This window comes from Cucumis melo, chromosome 10, assembly GCF_025177605.1.
Source record: "Cucumis melo cultivar AY chromosome 10, USDA_Cmelo_AY_1.0, whole genome shotgun sequence".
Taxonomy (NCBI): Eukaryota; Viridiplantae; Streptophyta; class Magnoliopsida; order Cucurbitales; family Cucurbitaceae; genus Cucumis; species Cucumis melo.
The window spans coordinates 28,666,543-28,694,180 of record NC_066866.1 but is presented as its reverse complement, the minus strand read 5'-3'; the positions used below and the strand labels follow the sequence as shown (position 1 = coordinate 28,694,180).

Below are 27,638 nucleotides of genomic sequence, written 5' to 3'. Positions count from 1 at the left end.
CGCGTTGCTGACGGCGTGGTTGACGGGACATTTTTGGTATTTTACACGGTGGATCTCTAGGCTTTTTCCGTTTTTAAAATTGTTCTATAGAGTGTAAATATTTTACTCTTTTTTTATATTTTTTAAAAGACCTCTAAAAACTATCCATACTTTGTGTTAAAAAAAATTCAATGTAATATTTTCTTTATTTACTTTTCATGTTTCAAGACAGTTTAAAAAGAACTGCGGTCTTTTAAAAATATATATTTATAAATAAAACAAACAATTTATCGATTTTACTATTTTTGATAATTTCTCTTAAAACCAAGTTACTTTTATATTTTATATTTTTATTTGTCCAATTTTCAAATTTACCTCTAGATATAATTTCTAAACGATTAAAATGGGATTGTAACGTAATGTAATACCAAATCATGTTTAAATTAAGCATCTAGTTGGATTTGTAATATAAAACTCATTCATCTGTTTCTACCATTTTCAACTTAATCTTATCTTTTATTATTTTTATGTTTCATGATCTTAATTTTCGTTGCATCATCATATTACAATATCTTTCAAATTTTTAATAATTAATCTTTAATTTCAGTCGAAAAGCAGTTCCTATTTGTGAGAATAATAAATAGTTTATCTACAAATTTATGCTTATACTTCGATTTAGGCAACCATTTAAAGTACTTCATTTTACTAATTTTTTTCCTTTTTTTTTTTTTTTTTTTTTTTGTCAAAGAAATAATGTCCATTGGCAAAAAATTTGGGCAATTTCTTCATGACTTTTTCTTCGTAAACCAAAAGTTCTCTAAGATTTAGTTTCATAATATCAAAAGTTATAGATTTTGTATGATCTCCCACCTTTCGTCAAAATACAATAAATATGAATAACTCAAAAACTAAAAAGTATAGATGACTGAAATGTCATTATGTGGAACATTTATTTCCAACCAATAATCTAAGCATAACTCAGATAAAGTAAGTGAATGTTTGTGATTATTTTTTAATTAGTTAAAATCATTTTATTTTATTTTATTTAAAACCTTTCTAAAACATACATTTTATTAATTCCAAATGGACTCAATATTCAATTTTGCACTTTTAAACACAAATTTTTGATGAATTAATTCACCAAAATTTATTTTTGAATGATCAATTATATTTTTCTAGTGATGTGAAGAAACAAAAACAATTCTTATATCTTTGAAATCATTTCCAAACTTGTCATAAATGTCCATGCATCTTTTAGATTAAAAACAAATAAATAATGAAACCGAATTTATGATCAGGTCAATAATTTTTAATAAAAATTTAATGTGTAATCGGTTTTCTAAATGTTTATAGAAATGTATTTTTATAAAATAAATATGAAGGGATATTTACTATAATAGAACATTATTATTTGCTACTGTTTGTTTTCTGAAAAGATGTATATATCTTTAACAACTTAATTTGTTTTTTCTACTTTATTTTATATGATAGTCATTAATTTACATAAATCAACGATTATTGTTGATTAACTTTGAAGATTTTTCTGTTATACTCTAATTGATGCAAACATATCTATGTTCCTAGGAATTATTATGGATAGAAAAAGAAAAAAGAAACTATTTACAAAATTTATATAAAAAAAATTAAATGTAATGTAGAGATTGATTACTTTTACTATATATTTTATAAATAGTTTTTAATATTTTGCCATTTTTGAAATTCTCTTTTAAAGTACATTTTATTAGAAACAATTCAGTTAAAATTTAGTAAAATAATTTATATAATCATTTTATTAAATAATTGAAATTAAAAAATGGCATAAATATAGTAAACTTTTGTTGTTTAGTGGTCTTTGTAAATTGTAAATAGTTTATAATTATTATTATTCTTATTAATGTATATTTTGTCCTTAAGAAAATTGAAGATATTATCTTATTTTATTTTGTATTATCTTGTATTATTTGTTACCTTTTTCATTCCATACAACCTTGTATTTATACCCCTTTTTCTTGATGTAAAGACATACAATAATATTCATCTAAATAAATTGACATGGTATCAGAGCCTCTTTAACTAGTTACTGTTCAAACCGCCGCCGCCGCCGCCGCCGCAACCCATCTGACGCCCGCCTCCGTGAAACCCAGTCGCCTTTCAGATCTCCGCGAACCCGAAGCTGCGCCTGTTTTCCCTTTGCGCGTGCGAGCCGGCCTCCGTGAAACCCAGTCGATCCCGAGCCTACCACCACATCCGTCGAAGCTTCACACTCCAGTCTCCGACCTCCGGCGTCGCTTGAATCTCCGTGAAGCCTGTCTCCAGCCGTCGCTGATCCGTCCGATCAGAACGTGTCTCCAGCCGTCTGTACCACCGACTGCCGAACAAAATATACTCAGTTAGTACGACTACGTATACTGGGTTTGGTGCATTGATTTCGGAAGAGCTTTCTTACAAAGTGAAAGAATTGCCAGGTGTTCTATGGGTTTTACCAGATTCATATCTTGACGTTTCGAACAATACCCGAGACCCGCCCCGCGCCCGCGCCTTTCCATCAGATCCGAGACCCGAAGCCGAAACCATCTACCGAGACCCGCCCCGCGCTTTTCCATCAGTTTTGACCCGAAACCCGACCTGAAATCCGCTCCATCTCCGTGAAACCCGACCCGAAAATTGCCCTTATCTTTATTTAATTATTTTTTTTCTGACTTGGTTTTCTTTTCTCTTGTGAGTAGATGGAGAAAAGTGAAATTGCTCGTCCAATTAGCACAATTCTTGATGGCTCTAATTATATTACATGGGTCAATCAAATGAAAAGCTTCTTAATTGGACGAAAATTATGGCGCATTGTCACGGGAGATATTACCAAACCAACCAAACAAGACAAGGAAGATGATAGCAAATTTATAGAACGCCTTGAAGAATGGGACAGCAAAAATCATCAAATTATTACCTGGCTTAGTAACACGTCAATCCCTGCTATCCACACACAATTTGATGCTTTTGAAAACGCTAAGGAGTTATGGAATTTTTTGTCCACGCGATTCAAGTCCGTCGGATTAGCACATTACTATCAGTTGCACAATAGCCTTGTTAATCTTAATCAAGAAGCTGGTCAATCGGTTAATGAGTATCTAGCCGTGCTTCAACCTATATGGACTCAACTTGATCAAGCTACAATCAGTAAAGATCATCTTCGTCTTATTAAAGTCCTTATGGGACTACGTCCAGAATATGAATCTGTTAGAGCTGCCTTATTACACCGCAGCCCCCTGCCCTCATTAGATGCCGCTATCCAAGAAATATTATTTGAAGAAAGACGTCTTGGCATCAATCTCTCTAAACATTCTGATGCTGTTCTTGCTAGCACCTATTCACCACCTGGAGCATCAAGCACATTTTGTAAAAATTGTAAGCTCACTGGTCATAAATTTATTAATTGTCCTAAAATAGAATGCAGGTACTGCCATAAGCCAGGCCACATTCTGGATAATTGTCCCATAAAACCACCTCGACCTCGCAACTATTCTACAAGAGCAAAGAACTTTACTAAACCCAGTAACTCCTCTGCTGCTACTGTTGCTCCGGATAAATCCACCATTCCCCAGTTCCAGATAAGTGATCTTCAAAGTTTACTAAATCAGTTGATTTCATCACCTTCCTCTGCACTTGCCGTCTCACCAGGTAATCGATGGCTTCTTGACTCTGGCTGTTGCAATCATATGACATCTGATTACTCTCTTATGAACACTCCTAGTCCTACTAAATCATTACCTCCCATTTATGCTGCTGACGGCAATTGTATGAATATCACTCACATGGGCACCATCAATACCCCTAGTTTGAATCTTCCTCATACTTACTGTGTCCCAAACTTAACTTTTAATCTAGTATCTGTTGGTCAATTATGCGACCTTGGCTTCACTGTCTCTTTTTCTTCCAATGGTTGTCAGGTTCAGGATCCACAGACGGGACAGACGATTGGGACGGGTCGCAAAGTGGGCAGATTGTTTGAGCTTCTATCACTTCAGGTTCCTTCTCCATCCATCTCTGCCCCTGTCACTGACTCTGATACATATCAGTGGCATCTTCGTCTTGGTCATGCTTCTCCAGAAAAATTGCGTCATTTAATCTCCATTAACAATTTAAATAGTATTACCAAATTTGTCCCTTTTAATTGTTTAAATTGCAAACTTGCTAAGCAACCTGCTTTGTCATTTTCTACATCCACTTCTATTTGTGATAAACCTTTTGATTTAATCCATTCTGACATCTGGGGGCCTGCCCCTACCTCCACCGTCCATGGTTATCGTTATTATGTGTTATTCATCGATGATTTCTCTCGATTTACATGGATTTACTTTCTCAAACACCGCTCTGAATTATCTCGCACTTATATTGAATTTGCTAATATGATTCGTACCCAATTCTCTTGTCCCATCAAAACCCTTCGCACTGACAATGCCTTGGAGTATAAAGACTCCACTCTTCTATCTTTTCTCTCCCAACAAGGCACTCTTGTTCAACGCTCCTGCCCTCACACTTCCCAACAAAATGGACGTGCTGAGCGCAAACATCGCCACATTCTTGACTCAGTTCGTGCCCTTCTTCTTTCTGCCTCATGTCCTGAGAAATTTTGGGGTGAAGCAGCTCTTACATTCGTCTATACTATTAATCGTCTTCCTTCCTCCGTCCTTCAAAACATCTCTCCATTCGAAAGACTATATGGTACTCCTCCTAACTATTCCAACCTTAAAGTCTTTGGTTGTGCTTGTTTTGTTCTCCTGCAGCCTCATGAACACACTAAACTTGAACCTCGTGCCTGCCTCTGCTGTTTTCTTGGCTATGGCACAGAACATAAAGGTTTTCGTTGTTGGGATCCCCTTTCCAACAGACTTCGTATATCCCGCCATGTCACATTTTGGGAGCACACTATGTTCTCTCGTTTATCCTCCTTCCACACCTCCTTCTCTAGTCCCCAATCTTTCTTCACTGACACATCCATTGATCTTTTCCCTCTCTCTGAGTCCACTCCTGGTAATGAGCTTGCTCAATCTGCACCTACTTCTGCAACCTCAGACCAGTCGTCCATCTCTGATGGGAATCCTGACCCTCCTCCAGACATCCCTCCTCGTCGTTCTACTCGGGTAAGGGAACCTCCTATTCATCTCCAAGATTATCACTGTTTCTCTACTATTGTTTCTCTTATTGAACCTATCTCTTATCAAGAGGCTAGTACTGACCCTTTATGGCAGAAAGCGATGAATGATGAATTACAGGCTCTTGAAAAGATGCACACTTGGGACTATGTTGACTTACCTCCTGGTAAAAGACCCATTGGCTGCAAGTGGATCTACAAAATCAAGACTCACTCTGATGGTACTATTGAGCGTTATAAGGCTCGGCTTGTAGCAAAAGGGTATTCCCAAGAGTATGGTATTGACTATGAAGAAACATTTGCTCCTGTGGCTCGGATGACATCTGTACGTAGTTTACTAGCTGTTGCTGCTGCCAAGCAGTGGCCCCTTCTTCAAATGGATGTCAAAAATGCTTTCCTTAACGGGACTCTTTCTGAAGAAGTATATATGAAGCCACCTCCTGGTACTTCTCCTCCTCCTCACATGGTGTGCCTCTTGCGTCGCGCACTATATGGTCTCAAACAGGCTCCACGAGCTTGGTTTGCCACGTTTAGCTCTACCATCACTCAACTTGGCTTTACTTCCAGTCCTCATGATACTGCACTCTTTACTCGTCACACACCCCAGGGTATTGTTCTTCTTCTTCTCTATGTTGATGACATGATTATCACTGGTAATGATCCACATGCCATATCCGATCTCCAACACTACCTTGGTCAACATTTTGAAATGAAAGACCTTGGGTCTCTCAACTACTTTCTTGGTCTTGAAGTCTCTCGGCGCTCGGACGGGTATCTATTGTCCCAAGCTAAATATGCCTCTGATCTTTTAGCCCGCTCAGGAATTACTGACTCTAACACAGCTTCAACGCCGTTAGATCCCAACGTTCATTTAACCCCTTATGATGGTGTTCCTCTTGAAAATGTCAGCCTGTATCGACAACTCGTTGGCAGCCTCATCTATCTAACAGTGACTCGCCCAGACATTGCATATGCTGTTCACATTGTTAGCCAATTTATGGCTGCTCCTCGAACCATCCACTTTACTGCCGTACTTCGTATCCTTCGCTATGTCAAGGGAACCTTGGGACATGGACTTCAGTTTTCTTCTCAATCCTCTCTTGTATTATCTGGCTATTCCGATGCAGATTGGGCTGGGGATCCCACTGATCGGCGTTCTACAACCGGTTACTGCTTCTACTTAGGTGATTCTCTCATTTCTTGGCGTAGTAAGAAACAAAGTGTTGTCTCTCGTTCTAGTACTGAATCAGAATATCGTGCTCTTGCTGATGCTACCGCCGAACTTTTATGGCTTCGTTGGCTTCTTGCTGATATGGGTGTTCCCCAGCAGGGTCCCACTCTCCTTCATTGTGACAATCGTAGTGCCATCCAAATTGCCCACAATGATGTTTTCCATGAGCGTACAAAGCACATCGAAAATGATTGTCACTTCATCCGTCATCATCTCCTGAGCCACACACTTCTTCTGCAATCTATCTCCACCACTGAACAACCAGCCGATATCTTCACCAAAGCCTTACCATCTACTCGCTTCAATCAAATACGTACCAAACTCAAGCTGACAGCTACTCTACCACCTTGAGTTTGAGGGAGGGTATTAATGTATATTTTGTCCTTAAGAAAATTGAAGATATTATCTTATTTTATTTTGTATTATCTTGTATTATTTGTTACCTTTTTCATTCCATACAACCTTGTATTTATACCCCTTTTTCTTGATGTAAAGACATACAATAATATTCATCTAAATAAATTGACAATTCTTTAAGTGAAACCCTTTTAAAAAGATTTGAGAGATTATGGCAACAATAAAACATGGGTTGTGAGTGAGGAAATTTATGGTGTGTAAATATTTTTTCTAAACTAGCTGTTGATTATCTAAACAGCTATTAAAAACAATGTAAAATAAATAAAATAATACTATAGACGCATTAGACATTTTTGTGCGTGTCAAATCAATGGGATGACCACATCAAGCATTCACTCACATGATATATGCTCACGCCTCACTTACCCTTCCAATTTAGCTCAATATATAATATTATATACATATTAAAATTACCTTCTAAATTATTTATTAGAAAAAGGAAATTAAAACAGTTTTATATATAAAATAAGAAGAAACTGTTTGTCATTATTGAAGGATTAAATCAACCCCTACAGGCTACATTTTTCAAATTTATCACACAGGACGTATGCATGGAGGAAGAGTTTTATTGGCTAGCCTCCCCACCTATACTATAGCTCCTCCAACTTCAACTTAGATATATTCAATATATACCTGTACTGTTATTGGAGTAGGAGTTTGCGCTATCGTTCCTTATTAAATACGTTTAAGCGTTGAGATTCATTGTATTTGTTAAAGTCATTATCATATTTGAAAGAATCTCTCAAACTATTGAAGCCAACACATCTCTTTTTTAAATTGAAACTTATATTTTTTATCTTTTGGTAGGAAATGCTACATATGTACGAGTTAGTTCTTGATGTTCGTATAACATCATTCGTGAATTACATTTGAATTGAAATAAACCACTCCTAGGTGGATTATGCTCTCGTGATTTTTTTTTATTATTATTGAAATCCTTTTTTTCTTAATGTTTCTCTTTGTTGTACTAAAAAACTTTACAATATAGTAAGACAAACTCTCAACCACAACACTAACGAAACGTTAAAAAAATTGAGTGATAAATATAAAATAAACTTTCGAAATATATATTTAAAATAACCCTGAAGATAATTTTGTAAACAATGAATTGAACTAAATCGTTCAAGATTAAGAAATTTTAATTCTAAGTTAAAATAAAAAATATGTAAAAAAAAAGGTAAGATATACGAAATTAGAAAAGAAAAAAAAATTGTATTAATAATAAAAATTCGTACAAGGTGAGAAGAGATTATATATTAAAACCCAAGAAACTAAAAACCACAAATATTAAAAAAAAAAAGTGAAAATGGAAATAAGAAAATAATGATAGCTTTAAGAAAAATAGATTTAATAATAAAAAATTAAATTAATCCAAAATGAATAATAGTTAGACGGAAATAAGTATACAAACAACGGGAATTTTATTTTATGGATGCAATTATTTTATTTTATTTTAAAGTTTTGTTGACAGGTTAATTATTAAATAATGGAAGTGGAAATGCAAATAAAATAAGAGAAGCGGTAGGCGATTGAGAAGAGAGAGAAGCACGTGGGAAAAAAAAAGGGTATGGAGCGCGTGTGTATCTTCAAATGTTTACACAATCACATCGGGAAACGGCGGAGTTTGTTGTACGAATGACGGCTTTTCTCTCTTCACCGCATCTTTATCCCTTTTTAATTCTCTAACTTCTTCATGTTTTGACGTGATTTTCTCTTCTTCTTCATCTCTCCAAAACAGATCCCTTCTTCACGCCATCCTCTCAGTCCTCTCCCACAATCTCTCTAGCTCCTGCTTGATGGTTTTGGAGGTATGATCAGATTTTATCTCATTCTTTGAATTTGTTCTCAATTTCTTTCTCACTCTCAATTTTTTATTCAAATTTGTTTCATCGTCTTCTCAACCCAACCCTTCCTCCGCGTTTGCTCGCGATTCTTCCTCAATTTTGCATTCAGCTTCAATTTTTTTTAAAAAAATTGATTTAATTTGTTCTTTATTGTGGGCTTCATTTTGTTTAATTGAAGTGTGTGTTGATGTTATTGGCTAATTGGATGATTTTATAAGCTTCATCTACTTAAGTTTTTCCTTCTAGGCTTCATGAGTTAATATGTGTTTTTAATTAGGTTGAAACATCAATTTTTAGTCTACTGTTTACTTGGGGAATGACAATGAAGAGCCTAATTGAGGAGTAAAAGAAAGGAATTTCAGCAGTGGGAGGAAGTTTTTCTTACCTTCTCTTACATGGAGATGAGGTTCAACTACTTTACTTGACCAAACGAATTACTATGCTGATTTCTTGCTGAAGCAAAAACACTTTTAGCGGATCAGATAGCCATGTTGCTTTGAGAGACAATCATTCAAACCTCAGACACTACTCTGGTTGTAACAAAATGGGCTATGTATATATGAACTTGCAAAAGATCCGTAATACATTATGAAGTTAATAATTAAGCAATCGCTGGTAAACATAGTTGAAGTTATAAAAAGCATTTTGTGCTCTACTTCAGCATTATCTTGGTTTCAGCTTTAGTTTAATTGCGTTTGGAAAGCCCTCTTCATTACACATTAAACATATTATATTGGTTGTTCATGGAGCAAATAGAAATAATATATTTCAGTATGGTAGAAAGCTTGAAGGGTTTGAAATATGAAATTAGAATGTGTTTCCATGCCATCCTCTTCGCTAAAAACAAGTTTATTTTTTTCTTTTTCTTTTTTTTTTTTCATTTTCATCGGTAGTTAATCATTTAATTTGCTTGTGACTTGAGTCACTTTTTGCTAATGGCTTGTATTGGTGATAGATTTTATGGTGAAGTCTACGTCTAATAGTTTCTACCACTAATAGACTTCAACACCAATCTAATTGTTGATAGCTTCTATCACTGATGTACTTTGTACACTAGTTTCCTGTTGATATCTTCTATCGGTGATAGACTTTAGCATCTATTAAAGAATAACAAATGTTAGATCTTGGTAACTTTTTTCTCAATAAAAAGCCCCCAATCCAACATTTTTCTATATAAAAAAAACAAAATCAAGTTCTTATAGAAAGAAAGTAGCATCATTTTGAAATAATGTTACTAAAAGATCTATCATAGCTTCTATTACTCATACACTTCAACACTCATTATAAAATAAGTGTTTAGTCTACTTTTTCTCAACAAAAGGCATAAAGGCACATAATTTGTAATGATCCAATATTTTTCTATACTAAAAATACAATATCAAGTACATACGAAAAGAAAAGTAAAATCTATATGAAGAAAAGTAAAATCTATATGAAGTGAAGTTACTGTATAGTCTATTATGGATAGACTTCAATACCCATTAGAGAATAACAAGTTAACATATAATTTATCATTGATAGATTTCAACACTAATTAAATAATAACAGATGTTTATGTCTTTTACTCAATAAAAACACTAAACGTTAGGATCTTCCAAATTGGGAACATGTTAGGCTTTTTCTGTAAAATCAAAATTCGATTGATGTAAAATTGATAGTGGTTCTAAAGAAACCATCAAAAGGAAGGATCCAGGTGTTAAAGGGCGAGAAGAGACGACAACTCGACCTTCTTTCTTGAGTGTTGATTAGACTTGAAGCTAAAACAAGAAACTAGGGCCACGAGTCTTGAGGGTATTATATCCAATTAAATGGTGGTAGAGAGAATTCTTTTTTTAAAATATTTTTTTAAGTACAATTTGGAGTGGAAGAATTTGAACCGAGACCTCTTGTTTTCAAAACACATAGATGTTAGTTAATCCAAGCTTATGTTGGCCAAGTTGATAGGCTTTTTAGTCTTTTACTATGACTAAGCCAACTTTTGTTATATTTACAATTTGTTTACAATTTTGCTATATTTGCAGTTAATTTGAGCCAAATCTATTCATTTACAAGCAATCCAAAAAATTATATAGGCTCTAAAATAACTAGTTTACATATAGTTATAATTCAAACTATAAACACAAATTATTATAACATAGACTAAAATAATTCACTCAAATACAAACTATTATAAAAAGTGTATACTCAATCACATATTCTAATAACATACAATATATTATAACCTACGAACTATAATAACATAGGTATATTTAATAGTTGACACACCAACTCAAAGGACTATCGAAACTTGTACATTTATCGAGACTCGGTAACTAATTCGTTATCTCAGACTAACTTATTTATAAGCCTTTTAGTTTAATAATTATAGAGTGGGGATCCAACGTTGAGAAAAGAAATTTAAACCAATTATCTGTGAGCTCACTTTCATAAACTATTTGAAGTTTTAACACACAAAACTCACTCTGTCCAATGTCCCAATCTCTCTCATCATAAATTTCTCACAACAAAACCCTGTTCTTGTCTCTCTCTCTCTGTTTTGTTTGCATTTACTCTGCTCTGCCTTCTTCCTCTTCTTCCACTGCCCTTCTGGGTTTCTCTCACAAATGAAGCTCATCCCCTTCCTCCCATGGCCGAATCTCCATATGGCCATCCTCCTTCTCCTCCTCTTCTTCTTCCTTTCTTTTCCTTTACTGCTACATTCATCCCCTGTTTCTTCGCTTCCCCACAATGAAGGTCTTCTCCTTTTCTTCATTCCTCTGTTTCTCATTTTAACTTAAACCCTCCTCATTTTTAAGCTTTTCCCACTTTCTTGGTTTCCATTTTACTAAAACACCTCGTTTCTTGGGCGAATGCATGCTTATGATCGTATCGTCCTCTCTCGGGCTTCGGATTTTCTGTTTTCTGTTTTTTTTTTTTTTATTCTTCAACGTTCTTTCTCTTTATTTGACTTTTTGAATATTTTATTTAGCTTTTGGTATCTGTTGCTAATAATGTTTTATTTTGTATTACTTTGCCGTTTTTTATAGGACGAGCGCTTATGTCAATCAAAGCCTCGTTTAGCAATGTAGCTAATGTGTTGCTTGACTGGGATGATGATCATAACCATGATTTCTGTTCATGGCGTGGGGTTTTCTGTGACAATGTTAGCCTTTCAGTTGCTGCATTGTGAGTTTTCGTCTCTCTTCGCTTTTGTTTTGCTCCTTGAGTTTCCTCTTTCCGCCATTGGTCTAGCAACCAACAGCCTTGTCAGCTATTTGCTCAATGTTTTGTTGACGGGTTATTTTTTATTTCCCTTTTTTCTTTTCTGGGTATGAAGGAACTTGTCCAACTTGAATCTGGGGGGAGAGATCTCACCATCCATTGGAGATTTGAGGAACTTACAGTCAATGTATGCTGTCATCAGTTCTGTTTAATACTCTTTTTGCTTGCTTGTTAGCTTAACGTGTTTGGTTCTTGGTTTTCACTGTTGCTTTGTGTTATGGTAGTGATTTTCAAGGGAATAAACTGACGGGCCAAATCCCTGATGAGATTGGTAACTGTGGTCTTCTTGTCCATTTGTAAGATTTCTCTTCCTTAGCTTTTACTTTGTTGAAAGTGCCATACATTTACAGCATTACTCGAGTTTTCTTAATGCAGGGATTTGTCTGATAATTTGCTCTATGGAGACATTCCCTTCACGGTTTCAAAGCTGAAGCAGCTCGAGTTTCTGTACGTTTTCGAGTTGTCTTTTTGTTTGCCAATCATTTTTTTAAACTATAGCTTTCTGGATGTTGAAGTGTTTCCCTCTATTGCAGGAATATGAAGAACAATCAATTGACCGGTCCAATCCCTTCGACCTTTACACAGATTCCCAATCTGAAAACTCTGTAATTTCTTCGCTTCCTTACTTGAGGATCTCGTTCACGTTTTGTTACACTGCATACGGACTCTTAGGCACACAGTATTGGATATTATGATGCATTTCTACGAATAATTATTATTATTTTTTTGTTTTCTGATTTGACGGGTTGCAGAGATCTTGCAAGAAACCAGCTTACTGGGGAGATACCTAGATTAATCTATTGGAATGAAGTACTGCAATATCTGTAAATATCTCTTTACTCACACTTTCGTTGACATCTAAGCTAATGGATGACCATTCCATCGGTAGTTCTAACTTCCATTTTGTTGTATTGCTACCAGTGGATTACGGGGGAACTTTTTGACGGGGTCGTTGTCCTCGGATATGTGTCAATTGACTGGCTTGTGGTATTTGTAAGTGCGGATTATTGTCACCTTTTTTAATTTGGGGGCCTATTGCTCCATGGTTATTTAACTGTTGTGCTTGTGTGCTTGTTTTATCTTCAGTGATGTAAGGGGCAACAATTTGACTGGCACGATACCTGATAGCATAGGCAACTGTACGAGTTTTGAAATTCTGTAAGTTTTAGAGTGGTTTTTTACTGTGATCTATGTTTGTTTTTCTTCAGAGAACCAGTTGTGATATCTTTGTTGGCATTTCTTGTTTATCTCAAGGGATATATCTTACAATCAGATCTCAGGAGAGATTCCATACAACATTGGATTTCTGCAAGTGGCCACTTTGTAAGGTTCCTTTGAACTCTTGTAATTTTAGTTACATTGGAACTCCATGAATTGATTTCTCAGTTTGTCCTACAGTTTTGATCAGTTGTATATTCTCCTTGTTAGATCGTTACAGGGAAATAGGTTGACTGGTAAGATTCCTGACGTCATTGGATTGATGCAGGCCCTTGCCGTTCTGTAAGTGAAGTCTCAAATGCATTTTCTAGTCTGGTAGTTTTGTTGAAAAACACAAGAAAAATTATTGGTATGTTCAATCATTTCAATTTTTTTTTTCCTTTTTTATTTTATTCCATGGATCAGGGATTTGAGTGAGAATGAGCTTGAAGGGCCAATACCACCAATACTTGGCAATTTGTCCTACACAGGAAAATTGTGAGTTTGCTTTTTGAATGTTGCAAAAGGAAAAAAACCCAACTCAAGGTTTTCGTAATTTGTAAGGTGCCTCACGGTTCATTTCTCTTGGTTTAGGTATCTACATGGAAACAAGTTGACTGGGCCAATTCCTCCCGAGCTGGGCAATATGTCGAAGCTTAGCTACTTGTATGTTTGTGTTGCTTCTAACTCAACTTTTTTTGTGTACTTGTTAGGCAACTTTAGCATTTTAGTTTGATTCTTTACAGGCAACTAAATGATAACCAGTTGGTTGGTACAATCCCTTCTGAACTAGGGAAATTGGATCAGTTGTTTGAACTGTGAGTTACATTTTTTTAGTTTGTGATCCTTCATTGTTTCGATTCTCTCACAACTGTGAATAATTTACCTGCCTTCTATCTACAATATATTTTTCAAACTTTTGATGCAAATATTTCTTTGCTATGATCCAGAAATCTTGCTAATAATTATCTTGAAGGACCTATCCCTCACAACATCAGTTCTTGCACTGCATTGAATCAATTGTAAGATGTCCTACTGCTTTTCGTTGAAATTTCATGAAGTTGCATTTATTGTGTATGCTTATATGTTGATTCCGTTTTTCTTCTTGAAAGCAATGTGCATGGAAACAATCTTAACGGATCAATTCCTTTGGGTTTCCAAAATCTGGAGAGCTTGACTTATTTGTAAGTCTTTTGGAGCTTGAGTTCATGTAAGATTTAAATTGGGAGATGATTCATTGAAAAAATTTCTTTTAACAGGAACCTTTCAGCTAACAACTTCAAAGGCAGGATACCTGTTGAGCTGGGACGCATAGTAAACCTTGATACATTGTAAGTTTACATAAAAGCTTTGATCCTTCACTGTTTTCTTCATGGTAGGTGTTTTGTTTTTGTTGTTTGCAAAGTTGTCTTTTCAGTTGGTTTCTTTTTGTGTTTCATTCAGGGATCTATCTTGCAATTACTTCTTGGGTCCTGTTCCTCCTTCTATCGGTGATTTAGAGCACCTTCTTAGCCTGTAAGAGACCTCAATTATTGATAGAGTTCAAGCTTTGAGTAATGTTTCTGATGTATAATCACTTGCAGCAACTTGAGCAATAACCGACTTGTTGGGCCATTGCCAGCAGAATTTGGGAATCTCCGAAGTGTTCAGATGATGTAAGGATTGTTAATTGTGAGTTTAATTCAAGTATTATGATAGTCGTGATTTTGTCTTAAAACTTTTTGTACTTGTCTGTTTTGACAGTGATATGTCATTCAACAACCTTTCGGGTAGCATACCCATGGAGTTGGGTCAACTGCAAAATATTATCTCCCTGTATGTTTGCCGACACTCATATAATGTTATTTCCTTTCCCTTTAAATCCCTTCTATTAGAATATTTATATATATTTATATATATATATATATGTGTGTGTATATATATATATGTATATATATATATATATATATGTATATATATATTTGTCTTCTTTGCAGCATTTTGAACAACAACCATTTTCAAGGGAAAATACCTGATCGGCTGACTAATTGCTTTAGTCTTGCCAATTTGTAAGTTCTGTTTTTATCCTTTATCAATAATTTCCTAGTGCTTGGTTCGAATGTATTTCCTTTCTTTATACTTCTGCAGGAACTTGTCATACAACAACTTATCTGGTACCTTACCTCCCATGAAAAATTTCTCCCGCTTCGAACCAAATAGGTATAAAAAATGAGTTTTATTTGATTGAAGTGCTATTATGTTTGTTGAGCTACTCTTCTTCATTTGATGATTGATAATTTTTTACATCAGCTTTATTGGTAATCCACTGCTGTGTGGGAACTGGCTGGGTTCGATCTGTGGGCCTTACATGGAGAAATCTAGAGGTACTCTGAAAAACTCTTATGCCATATTCTAGATCATGAACTGATCATCCTGACGATGTTCATGTAACTTGCAGCAATGTTGTCTCGAACATTGGTTGTTTGTATGTCATTTGGATTCATAATACTGTTGTCAATGGTTATAATTGCCGTGTACAAGTCGAGTCCATCGAAGCAATTAGTGAAGGGTTCTGGCAAGACTGGGCAAGGCAAGTGTTATTTCTACAACTTTTCATTTTTGAGTTATTTCTATTTAATGAATGATGCACCATTTCTTATTTTTGCAATTCAGGTCCTCCAAATCTTGTGGTACTTCATATGGATATGGCTGTTCACACCTTCGAGGACATTATGAGAAGTACTGAGAATCTAAGCGAGAAATACATTATTGGTTATGGAGCTTCGAGCACTGTGTACAAATGTTCACTGAAAAATTCCCGACCTATTGCAATTAAGCGACTTTACAATCACTATGCACACAATTTACGGGAGTTTGAGACTGAACTCGGAACTATTGGTAGTATCCGACATAGAAATCTTGTTAGTCTTCATGGTTATTCACTATCTCCCTGTGGGAAACTCCTCTTCTATGACTACATGGAAAATGGATCACTCTGGGATCTTCTTCATGGTAAGCATTACTCTTTCAACTTGAATTGCTCCCTTTTAGTCGGATTATTTTATTTTTTTCAACAGAAAGTTGGATAATATTGACGATGATGTTTTGCTTCACTAATCAATAGGGACAGGTAAGAAGGTTAAACTAGATTGGGAAGCGCGTCTAAAGATTGCGGTTGGAGCTGCTCAAGGGCTTGCGTACCTTCACCATGATTGTAACCCTCGAATCATTCACCGAGATGTCAAGTCTTCAAATATTCTACTGGATGAAAATTTTGAGGCCCATCTTTCTGATTTTGGGATTGCCAAATGTATCCCAACTGCCAAAACGCACGCATCGACTTTTGTGCTTGGAACAATTGGTTACATTGATCCAGAGTATGCTCGGACCTCCCGACTTAATGAAAAGTCTGATGTTTATAGCTTTGGCATTGTTCTTCTGGAACTACTGACTGGGAAGAAAGCTGTAGATGACGAGTCCAACTTGCATCAGCTGGTTTGTTCATATCAAATCACTTCTAACATAAATTACTTCCATTTTTTTGCTTGAATCTGAATTAATTCTTTTCATCTCTACGAACTGCCAGATATTGTCCAAGATCGATAATAATACCGTGATGGAAGCTGTTGATCCCGAGGTTTCGGTCACCTGCATTGATTTAGCCCATGTTAGAAAAACGTTCCAGCTTGCTCTCCTCTGCACAAAACACAATTCCTCTGAAAGGCCAACCATGCACGAAGTTTCACGAGTCTTGATCTCCCTCCAGCCAGCACAACCTACTGTTAAACGAAGTTCATTCCCCACGAAAACGTTGGATTACGCACAATACGTGATTGAAAAGGGTCAGCATCGAAAGTTGAAAGGAGGGCAGGAGGAGCAGCAGAAGTCAGATGTGAATACTTCGGATGCTCGGTGGTTTGTTCAGTTTGGGGAAGTTACGTCCGAACAACACAGTTTGAATCAATAACAGATTAACCATGCTCTTAAGAATGCATACAGAAGGAAAAGGGGGTTTGGTGGATGGAGTGATAGCAAAGAAAAGAATTGTGTAGTTTTGTTTTGTTTTCCGAAGCTTCATATTGTGGTAGGGAGAATGGAAAGGATTAGCTGCAGTTTAGTTATATATAGATACTAAGTTTTTTCTTTATGCAGCTATGGAATGGATTGTGTATTCAGTATAATATAAAAATTATGAAATATTTGTATGAACAAACTAAAAAACTTGATAAACTTCATTACACTATTTCCCATTCCTCCGTATCTCACTGCTTTTGGTTTAGTATTTAACTTTTTATGAATACTGTAGAAATATGCTTAAAGTAGCCAAATAATAATAAATTTTAGTTTGTGAGCTGTGAAAATTTTATTGGGAAATTGCCAAAAATAGGTTAAAAAAGAAGGTTTAAATGACTTTTGGGACAAGTTTTCAAAAGGAAGAGTTTTAGGACAATTTAGGTGTGAATGGTCAAAAATGTCCTTTATTAAATTTCTATCCCTCTTCATTGAATTTCCACTATCCACGTTCGCTTTCCCTTCTCTTTTGTGTAGAACATCTGAAGTAAAAAAAAAAAATATCTCCTTTCGTTGGCTTTTGAAATTTCTCGCTCTGCTCTTCGAAGATACTCCGACTGTTCGTCGGTCCTCTAGTGCATTTCGTCGCTTCTTCTTTTCGAACCATTCAATCAACTTTGAGCGTTTTCTCTTATTTTAGTGAGTTTTATTTGTAACCCATTTTCAATATATTTGCTGTAAATGTTTGGTTTTGGAATCGACTTATTTACTGGAATTTGTTCCTTTTTCTTCAGGCTTCAATCATGACATCGACATCGACCGACGGACCCTTGTACAAGATTAATCCTTCCCATCATTTTTATGCCCTAGTAAGTTGTTTGTCTCGTTTAGAAAAGACAACACATAATATTAAGGCCAAACTCAAACCCGATCAATTAGCCTTATTTAGGAAAACAAAGTTTGGGCACTTTTTGGACCTAAATATTGTCTTTAATGGGCCACTCATCCACTACTTATTTTTTAGGGAGGTGGAAGATGAAGGAAAAGATTGTATAAGTTTCTTACTAGGGGGTGTTGTTTGTACTTTCGGTAGGAGAGAGTTTAACATCATAATTGGTCTATGGGGTCCTAAAGAGTATATTCAGTTGGTTGGGAATAGTCGATTATTGGAGAAGTTTTTCAAAGACAAGGAGTGTATTTATGTAAGCAACTTAGAGGATATATTTTTGGAATACGAGGGTGATGACGATGATATTGTGAAATTAGCTTTAGTCTACTTTATAGAGCTATCTTTGTTGGAAAAAAATAGGCGAACCAAAGTCGATATTGGTTTTTTCAAGATTGCTGATGATTGGAATACATTTAATAATTATGATTGGGGTGAGATTGTTTTTGGACGCACGCTAAATGACTCGAAAAGAGCCTTGGACAAGCAATATACACAGCCAAAAAAATACTATCAATGGATTTCCGCATGCATTACAGGTATCTGACTTCTTACATCTTACTTCAATACTTATGCATACATTTAAAATTAAACGATCGTTTAGTTGTTTTAAACGATCGTTTAGTTGTTTTAAATGATCGTTTAGTTGTTTTAAACGATCGTTTAGTTGTTTTTTAACGATCGTTCAGTTATGTTAAACGATCGTTTAGTTGTTTTTAAACGATTGTGAAACCACTTTTTTATATATCTATATATATATCTTGTGGCACTTCCTAAACTTGTTTGTCAAATGTCGAATAGGTTTGGGCATATGAGTCTATACCAACCATCATTGGATGTGGTGTAGATAAAGTAAACGATGATGCCATACCACGAATGCTGAGGTGGGTGTGCCAACAATCACCAAAGTCCCAAACTATAAGCCAGGTGTTCGACTCGCCAATGGTAAGTAGCAAGCAATAGTAACTAACTTAAGGCGCATGATTTTGTGCTTATTTCTTTGTCCTAAATACATTTGCCTTTTTCTATTTGCAGTTGATAATTAAGGCGGTCATTGAAATGACACCTGAAGAGAAGCAGTTGAAAATTGTTTCAGGTGAACTTTTTGAAAACCTCCGTTCATCTACCATTGTTCAGTCAAAGAATGGTGGTTCAAAAAGAGGAAGAGAAGTTGTTAATGATGAAGATGACTTCAAAAAGAGTAAGAAACAGAAGTCCAAGACTAAGACGAAAAAGGCTATTCAGAATCTCCAAGATCGAGTAGCGGTTGTTGAAGGGCAACTTACTAGTATAAAATCAGATATTGACAAATTGAAGGGCATGATGTCAACCATATTGAAGCACATTGGACTTCAAAGAAAGGCTAGGAATGAAACTGTTAAGTGTATTGACGCTAGTTGTTTCATATTTGGTAATTACTGATACGTTAAGTTGCATGTTCTCGCTAATTCATTTTGAGGTTCCATAGGGTGACGAAGGAGACCGCAAGGGGTTTGAAGGCTTAGTAGATCATACAGTAGAAAGTGAAGAAGTGGATAATGCTAAGACCGAAGATGTTGACACAGGCGGTACCTCTAATTTGTTGAGGATGCCAAAGGAGGATGAGATAAGTAATGGGGCGAAACACATTGAACTTATAAAGAAGGTTTGGTTTCATGTTCTTGCTAATATTGATGTTTAATTTCTATCATTATCCACACTAATGCATTATGAGCTTCCATAGGGCGACGAAGATGTTCTCACCGTCGGTACACCTTCTTGGTTGAGGTTTAATATTGAGTTAGAGAAGCCAATCGATGTGTTGGAGAAGAAGGTTGATATTGGTTTAGAGGAGCCAATAGATGTCGTTGACGATGAGGTTGAAATTAAGGACAGTGGGAAAAAACTTTGTACTCATTTTGATTCAGACGTCATAGAGATAGAACCATTTCCCACTCAACGACCATACGTTCGGCCCGCCCGTAGGAAGCGTGCAAGTGTTTACCTATCAACCCCATTCACAACTCTACCTAAACGGTCTATGACATCAACCACCACCACCTCTCAGTGTGAATCAATTGTTTATCATCCTATACACAAAATACTTGACGTCGATTTAGATAGACTTCGAGCTTGGATTACAGACAAGCATACAGACAATGAGGTGCGTGAAACCTTTCATGGGAAAAAATCGAAGATAATTTTCAGAGACCTGTTTATGTGCCGCCGGTGGTTGGTGGATGAGGTAAGAGATTATCTTATCATTTATGCCATTATAATTTTTTTTTATTGTTATGGTTCTATACATTTACTGCTTACTTTTGTTTCTATTAGCATTTGGATGCACTTTTTCTTTTCATTCACTTGAAGATTAAGGCAGCCGGGATACCTTCTGCTTAGAACTTCACAACTGCAGACACAATCTTTATGGTTTGGAATCGTCACGTTACTTTATGTATGTATTTACGTTTGATATTTGTTTTTCGGTCTGATATTTGCGTATGTATGTTTTTCTTTGCAGTGCATTTTAGTTGCGAAGTGGCCCCTATACAAAGAATGTATTAAAGAGAATCGCCTGTTTGACTGGGAGGAAGAGTATAGGTTGGTTGACTATGTTGTCGGGTCAAAAGAGGACTTCCAAGATCCTTGGGCAAGTATTGATTACGTTTACGCTCCATTCAATGTCCATGCCAACCATTGGGTTCTATTATGCTTGGATTTGGTAAGTTGTCAAGTCAAGGTATGAGATTCACTTCCGTCACTTACAACTGCCGAAGAGATGACAAACATATTACTGCCCATTCGAGAGTTGGTGTCAAAGTTGTTAGATAGTACTGACTACTTTGATAGGAGAGGTAGATCATTGACAACAAGGAACCTTGGCCAGTTGTCATTGTCGACTTAATTCCACTACAACGAAATAATAGTGATTGTGGCGTATTCATGATTAAGTATTTTGAGTACATAGCTGCTGGTGTTGATTTAGATACATTATGTCAAGAAAACATGTCGTACTTCAGAAAACAATTGGCATTTCAATTATGGACCAACATTTCTATGTATTGAAATATGTACATAAATCACAAGTATCAATTGGCTTTTCAATTAGTAGTTGTAAAACTACTTGTTGTATCGATTATTCTCTATGTTGCATTTCAATTAGTATCAATAGGCATTTCAATTAGTAGTATCAATTATTCTCTATGTTCCAAAACTACTTGTAGGTAAACGATCGCTTAATAGTTTTTATGATTTTAAGAAAATCGTTTAGACTTTACTAAACGATCGCTTAAAGATATGTGCACGATCTTTTACATTAGTGTCATACATATAAACGATCGGTTAATATTCTTCACCTGAACGCTTAGGAAATCGCTTAATATTCTTTTAGATATCAATGTGGTTTCTATAAACGATCGCTTAATATTTTGATGTTTATTAAGAAGATCGTTTAGACTTTACTACACAATCGCTTAAACATATATGCGAGATGAGTATTTCTCTACACGAATGTTTTGTGATATGTATCTAAACGAATAAAAATATTAACTCAAAAGTACAAGAACCAAATATATATATATTTATTTACCAAAAGTATTTATTCGCCCAAAGTTCCAGTACATACTGTTGTTTAAACAGTTTCATGTTTGGCACAGTTAGACAACCAAGGTCAGTACCAGTTACAAGGCATTCAATAAATTTAGAACAGAAAATTCCACAATCCAATGAACGCCCTTTCTGTAATTTGACCTTCGATCTGCGTACTGGCCAAGGGCTATATGTGAATTGATCTGAATGAAGGTTGACTCCAATTGCAATTGCTAGTGAGGCGATGCATTGTGCAGGCATTTGAAGAGCTTCATCAACAAGTTTCTGCTCAACATAATTTGGCATTGAGTCAAACACGTAGATCTTGCATTTTCTCATATTAGCTGCAATAGCCAACCAGTGTTCTTTTATGTTGATGCAGCCAATCACGTAGTTGACATCACCCCACTCTGGTATCTGTTCGTAATCACCAACAGCTGTGTTGAAATAGTATGCCAAATCTTTTTTTTCCATATATTTAGGTGTGGTGTTGGGTCTGTCCATTCAGCTTTGTTATTATCTGGTGTCACCAGATGAGTATCGAAAATATGGTTCCAAACAATGCAGTCTGGTTTATTGATTCCAGTATTGAAGAACAAGTAAAAAAATTTAGTCAGAATATAATAATGTAGTTTAACTTCTATACAAAAAAAAAATAAATAAAGAATAACAACTTACTATAAACGAGGAATGTAATATTCTAAAAGTACGCTTGCAAAGTTGCTTGAGATGCAACATTTTATTGTGCAAGTGGGATAATAGAAAATCCTTTGTCTACAAAGAAAAATTAAACGATCGTTTAGTGAATGAAAGGAGAGTATAAGCGATCGCTTAAGAAATGTACATGTGATCGTTTACTTACTAAGCCATCGTGTAATATTAACTTAATGATCGTTTAGTTAATAGAAGCGATCGTTTAAGTTAATAGAAGCGATCATTTAGAAAATACGAGTGATCATTTACATATAAAATGAAATTTAGGAAGAGTACTTACGTCTCCAAGTACCCATGTGTTTTCTTCAAGCTGTTTGAAAAAATCTTTCTTTCTTGTTGTGGAGACTACTTTCCTTTCTTCATGGATTGTTTTTCTTGATCTTTTCCATTGTAAGTATGCCTTTCATAATTTTGGATCCACTTGCCACATCGGATTATATCTATCTACTTCTCTGATTTCCAGATCTGGGACAGGTATTGTAGATTCTGATATGATCTTAGTAGATGTTGTGGGTGAATTACCTTGTTCATCTTCATCAGGCACCTTTTTATTTGCTATTTTACATAGCTTTCTTCTCTTTATTGGTTTTTCTTGTTCATCTTTATCAGGCACAATTACTGGTTCTTTTTCAACCAAAGTAACTGCTTCATCATTTTTTTGAATCTCAACCTGTTGTTTTGTTGTTTCTTGCAATGTAATCGTATTAAACAAGTAACAAACTATTAATTCAAACGACTACAAATTTGTTGTGTATACATACCAGTTGAGATTCTTCATTTACAATTTGTATAGTTTGATCCAATGGAGCCATTTCACAAAGTGCAAGAGGTTGGCTCACAAGTGGAAGGGTAGTAATCATTTGTGGTAGGTCTTTTTCTTTCTGACTTTTAGCAATTTGATTATCCGATATATCTCTTATAGTCATTAGCAAGTCTGCATCCCTGCCGTCTATGCTTATATCACTACCAGATTCCTGTTGATGTTCCCTAAACAAAATGAGAAAAAAATGAGAATAAGAAAAAAAAAATACAATTGTTACTTATTTGTAAACTAGTAAACAATGTTCAGTATGTTGTTGTTCAGTATGTTGTTCTTGAACAACATACTCATTGTCATTCTGATGAGTATGATCATTCCCTTGATTTTCATTTTGATTCTAATAAACAAATAAAAACGAATATAAAATTAAAAAATAATGTATTGTTAAATGATCGTGTATATAAAAGTAAATGATCGCGTAACTTTGATAAACAATCTTGTAACTGTGATGAACGATTGTGTAACTTTGATAAACGATCGTCTATCAAAGTTAAACGATTGTGTAACTTTGGTAAACGATCGTGTAACTAATGTATCATGAAAAAAAATTTTACCTGGACCAATCTCTCGAGCATCTACTTCATTTCATACAGCTCCAATGACTGCTTTGTGATTGTGTCATCCATCCTACAAACTATAGAAGTCAGTGTGGATAAATCCTTACGAACTTCTTTTATTTCCTTCTTCAGTTTCTTGTAGGATTTTGAATGACTTTGTTCTTCTTTGTCATTGGACTTCTTTGATCTGCAACGTTTCTTGTTGGTGATTGGAAGCATTTCAGACTGGTCAGCCACTGTTTGATTTTGTTCTCTTTGTGGTGACAGTTGTGGAGATGAGTCTGATTGCTCCAATGATTTGTTGTTCATTGCTCCAATGGATTCAACGTCCTCCATTTGCATGTTATCATCCCTTCAAATTAAACTCTCCATGAAAGCCTTCTCTTGGATTGACATCTTCAGTTTAGATTGAAACAACAGTCTGCAATGTAATTGTATTAAACGATCGTGTAATTGTATTAAACGATCGCTGAAAAGTTTTACTTACATTTTTGTTGTCGAATATGTACTTCTGCAGCATTTTGTAAGATGGAGCTTGTGTACAATTCCATCTCAATATCCTAGGGATTAATCCCTTACTGTTTCTTGTGGCCAGGTGCTCATTTGCAGTTGAGAGTACTTCATAAGCCCACACCCACAACATTTAAACAAATATGTTAAACTTTGATGTTCAATTGGCATTTACTTAAAGTGTATGAACAAATAAAAATCACCTGTAAAGCAAGCACGTAGCCTTTGATGTTGTAGTATGACACTGCTTTGGAACTTGTTGTCTTCTTTAGCTCGTATGCTTCTTTTTTCCCTTGTAGACTTGTTTTTAAACTGTTGAGCAGACGAGTGTAGAAGAAAGTTGACCAATCGAAGCTTTTAAATGCTTCTTCATCATCAACTCTTCCCAAAATATCCATGTCAAACTGTGTTTTCTTATCCTTCTCGACCATCACAGTTTCTATAAAGACAGCCAAGGTGACCTTCACAGCATCGTCATCATTTGTAAACTCAAATTTTTGGAAAATTTCCTCAATTTCCGAGCATGTTATTAGTTTCTTATTTTCTGATCTGAATAGAAGGCTTTGTAGGCGCTTGCTATCGCAATCTTTCTCCAATGTTGTGTTTGTTGGCCACAATCCAGTTATGATGTTGAATTCCTTTTAGGTGAAACATACGTTTTTCCCCAAAATTGAGAAACAGATTCCATCTGCGTTACCGTCTTCAGGTATCTGCCTCAGCAAGAAATGATGGATCAACTGGCCGTTGAAGACCATGTTCACATTCAGCAATGGACCAAAAATTGTTTTGTCAAACATTTGCAGCTGTTGCTTGATCAGTTTATCCTTAATAAGACTGTCGATCTTGTGCACTTGGCATGAGACAGTGGTAGGGAAATACTTGTCGCTAAGTACAACCATCCTGAAAATATAGTTAATCAGAAAGTAATAAATTTAACAATCTGGAGAACTATATTCAAGACAGAAGTCGAATCCGAAACCCTAAACGCTTCACAATAATAATTTAAGAACACAATGATAGTTTTTAAAGACAAAAGCCGAAACGTTTGAAATATAAAGAAAGGAAAAGTGTAACGTTATAGTAGGAAAAGTTCGGGAAAATACCTTTTGACGTTGACGAAAAATATGGACTGAGACAAAAATGGTCTGCGAGAACAATGGACTAAGAGAAAACGAAGGTGAGTGATCAGTGCGGTTGTGTATTGCGAAGTGATGGAAAACGAAGAAGGCGGAACGTATATATCTGTTGTTTTTACCAAAGGGGCAATATTGTAAATTCGCGTACTTTTTTAAAATGCTGAATCGCGGTTGTAAATTTGCGGTTGTGTTTCGTTGTTTTAAAAGATCGTTTAAAACTAAAACGACTGTGTAGTTTTTTTATATCGATCATTTAGTTAATTTCAAACGATTGTTTGGTTGTTTTAAACGATCGTTTAGTTTTGTTCAACCGATCGTTTAGTTGTTTTCAAACGATCGTTTAGTTTAGTTTTGTTTAATCGATCATTTAGTTTTGTTTAACCGATCATTTAGTTGTTTTCAAACGATCGTTTGGTTGTTTTTACACGATGGTTTGGTTGTTTTTAACCGATCGTTTAGTTATTTTTAAACAATCATTTAGATATTTTTAAACGAACGTTTAGTTATTTTTAAACGATCCTAAAACCAGTTTCTTGTGTTCCTAAATGAATTAGCCAATTGTTATTTTCGTCTTCTTCATCCATCTGGAAGCACATAAAGTAAGAATTTTGGGACACATCATTAAGAAAACACATCATTAACAAACATTCATTAATTAGTGTAATAATTAGTACATTGGTAGAGAAATTTCTAATCTTGTATGCTCGACTTGTCGGTATATGAAATTGGATTGGTACACGTTAATCTGTTATGACCTATTTGTTTACACCGACCACACTTATGCAATTTCAGAGCTTCACCAACACTTGGAATCCTCTTTTTCTTTGGTCGACCAACTCTTTTGACTACTTTCGGAGGTAAAATAGTCATATGTACGTAGTCTTCGCTTGTCTTCCAATCTGACTGATTCCTAACTGGGTAGACGGCCTCCGTATATGCAGTCAACAAACATTCATTAGTATAATAATTAGCACATAAACTATAAACATTTATATTGCGATCCCGTGCTGCAGCAATGGCATGTGAGCATGGTAGTTGCTCAGCTTGAAACTCCTTGCAAGTGCATTCTTTAGTCTGAAGATTTACGACATCCTCCTTATCTAAATCTTTGACATGAAATTGGTAACAGTCAATTGGGTTGACCTTCATTGTCAAAGCTCCTTCTTGTTTCTTTTGAATAACTAACTCTGCCCATTTGGTCAATGTAGATGTCACTTTAATGCCTTCTTCTCGATGCTCCCAAAACCAACGTTGTAGCAAAGCTCGAACATCTTCAAGGAATGAAGCAATAGGCAAATCTCTAGGTTGTTTCAGTATAGAATTCATGGACTCTGCTATATTTGTTGTCATCATGTTATATCGTCTTCCTGGGCAGTGAACACAAGACCACCGTGCTATTCCAACATCATTTAAATATTTCCTTGAACCATTAGGAAATGCAAGAAGATGTCTCCACGCTTCTACAAACGTTGATTCACGATATGTTCTCGATGCATTGTAAAACAAAGTAGCAACCGTGTCATTCTTATATTTATCATGCAAATTTTGACTCAAATGTTGGACACAAAAGCCGTGGAATGCAGAGGGAAAAACAGATGAAATACCCTTGGAGAAGCATGTTTTCCGATCTGTCACGAAGCCTAGATTAGGCACCTCTCCTATTGCACCTTTCAATTTTTCTAAGAACCACTGTATTGAGTCATCTGTTTCTCTATCAACTACTCCAAAGGCTAGAGGAAAAATCTGATTGTTACCATCTAAGCAAACAACCACTATCAACTGACCCCGATATTTGTTCTTAAGAAATGTTTTGTCCATGACTATGACGGTCTAATGCAATTTAAGAATCCTCTAACACATGGACCAACAGCCATAAAAAGATATTTAAAGAAACGATCATCTTCGAGTTCCATGTGAAATGTTGTACCTGGATTTGTAAATTTGAGTGCTTCACCATATCTACGCAAAAGATTATATGACTCTTCAGGAGACCCTCGCACTCGTTCATATGCATTTTCTTTGGCACGCCATGCTTTCTCATAACTCATATTTATGCCATAGTCTTGCCTCATGTCTTCTATGATATCACGTGGTTTGTATATGCGACAGGCTCCCTTGAATTTGGACTTTATTAATTCTCCAACAACCCAAGATTTTGCTTGTCTATGGTCACGATTCAAAAACTCAAGAGAACATGAATGAACTTTCACATACTTTTTAATCTTGAATATATTTGAATCCTTCAGTCTAACCGCTCGCAATCTCCAACCACACTTGTTGTTGATGCATCTAACGAAAAGAACCTCTTTTGTAGACTTTT

The 27,638-nt window shown here is 35.5% G+C and overlaps 1 protein-coding gene and 1 long non-coding RNA gene across 2 annotated transcripts; both read left to right on the top strand.

Annotated features, from left to right (window-relative positions):
* The first annotated feature begins 8,274 nt into the window (after positions 1–8,274).
* Positions 8,275–9,275, top strand: LOC103502762 (uncharacterized). The gene is made up of 2 exons (XR_540641.3): positions 8,275–8,584; positions 8,898–9,275. It is a non-coding gene; the product is annotated as an uncharacterized LOC103502762 (long non-coding RNA).
* A 1,801-nt stretch (positions 9,276–11,076) lies between these two features.
* On the top strand, positions 11,077–17,317 carry LOC103502763 (LRR receptor-like serine/threonine-protein kinase ERL1). Its single transcript, XM_008466833.2, has 27 exons — positions 11,077–11,353; positions 11,647–11,785; positions 11,937–12,008; positions 12,106–12,177; positions 12,257–12,328; positions 12,415–12,486; positions 12,634–12,705; positions 12,803–12,874; positions 12,968–13,039; positions 13,136–13,204; positions 13,310–13,381; positions 13,505–13,576; positions 13,673–13,744; positions 13,825–13,896; positions 14,029–14,100; positions 14,191–14,262; positions 14,338–14,409; positions 14,522–14,593; positions 14,662–14,733; positions 14,822–14,893; positions 15,055–15,126; positions 15,206–15,277; positions 15,368–15,441; positions 15,516–15,647; positions 15,731–16,069; positions 16,182–16,552; positions 16,644–17,317. The coding sequence occupies exons 1-27, from the start codon at positions 11,224–11,226 to the stop codon at positions 17,022–17,024; spliced, it is 3,003 nt and encodes a 1,000-aa protein (XP_008465055.1). The 5' UTR covers positions 11,077–11,223; the 3' UTR covers positions 17,025–17,317.
* The last annotated feature ends 10,321 nt before the right edge of the window (positions 17,318–27,638 follow it).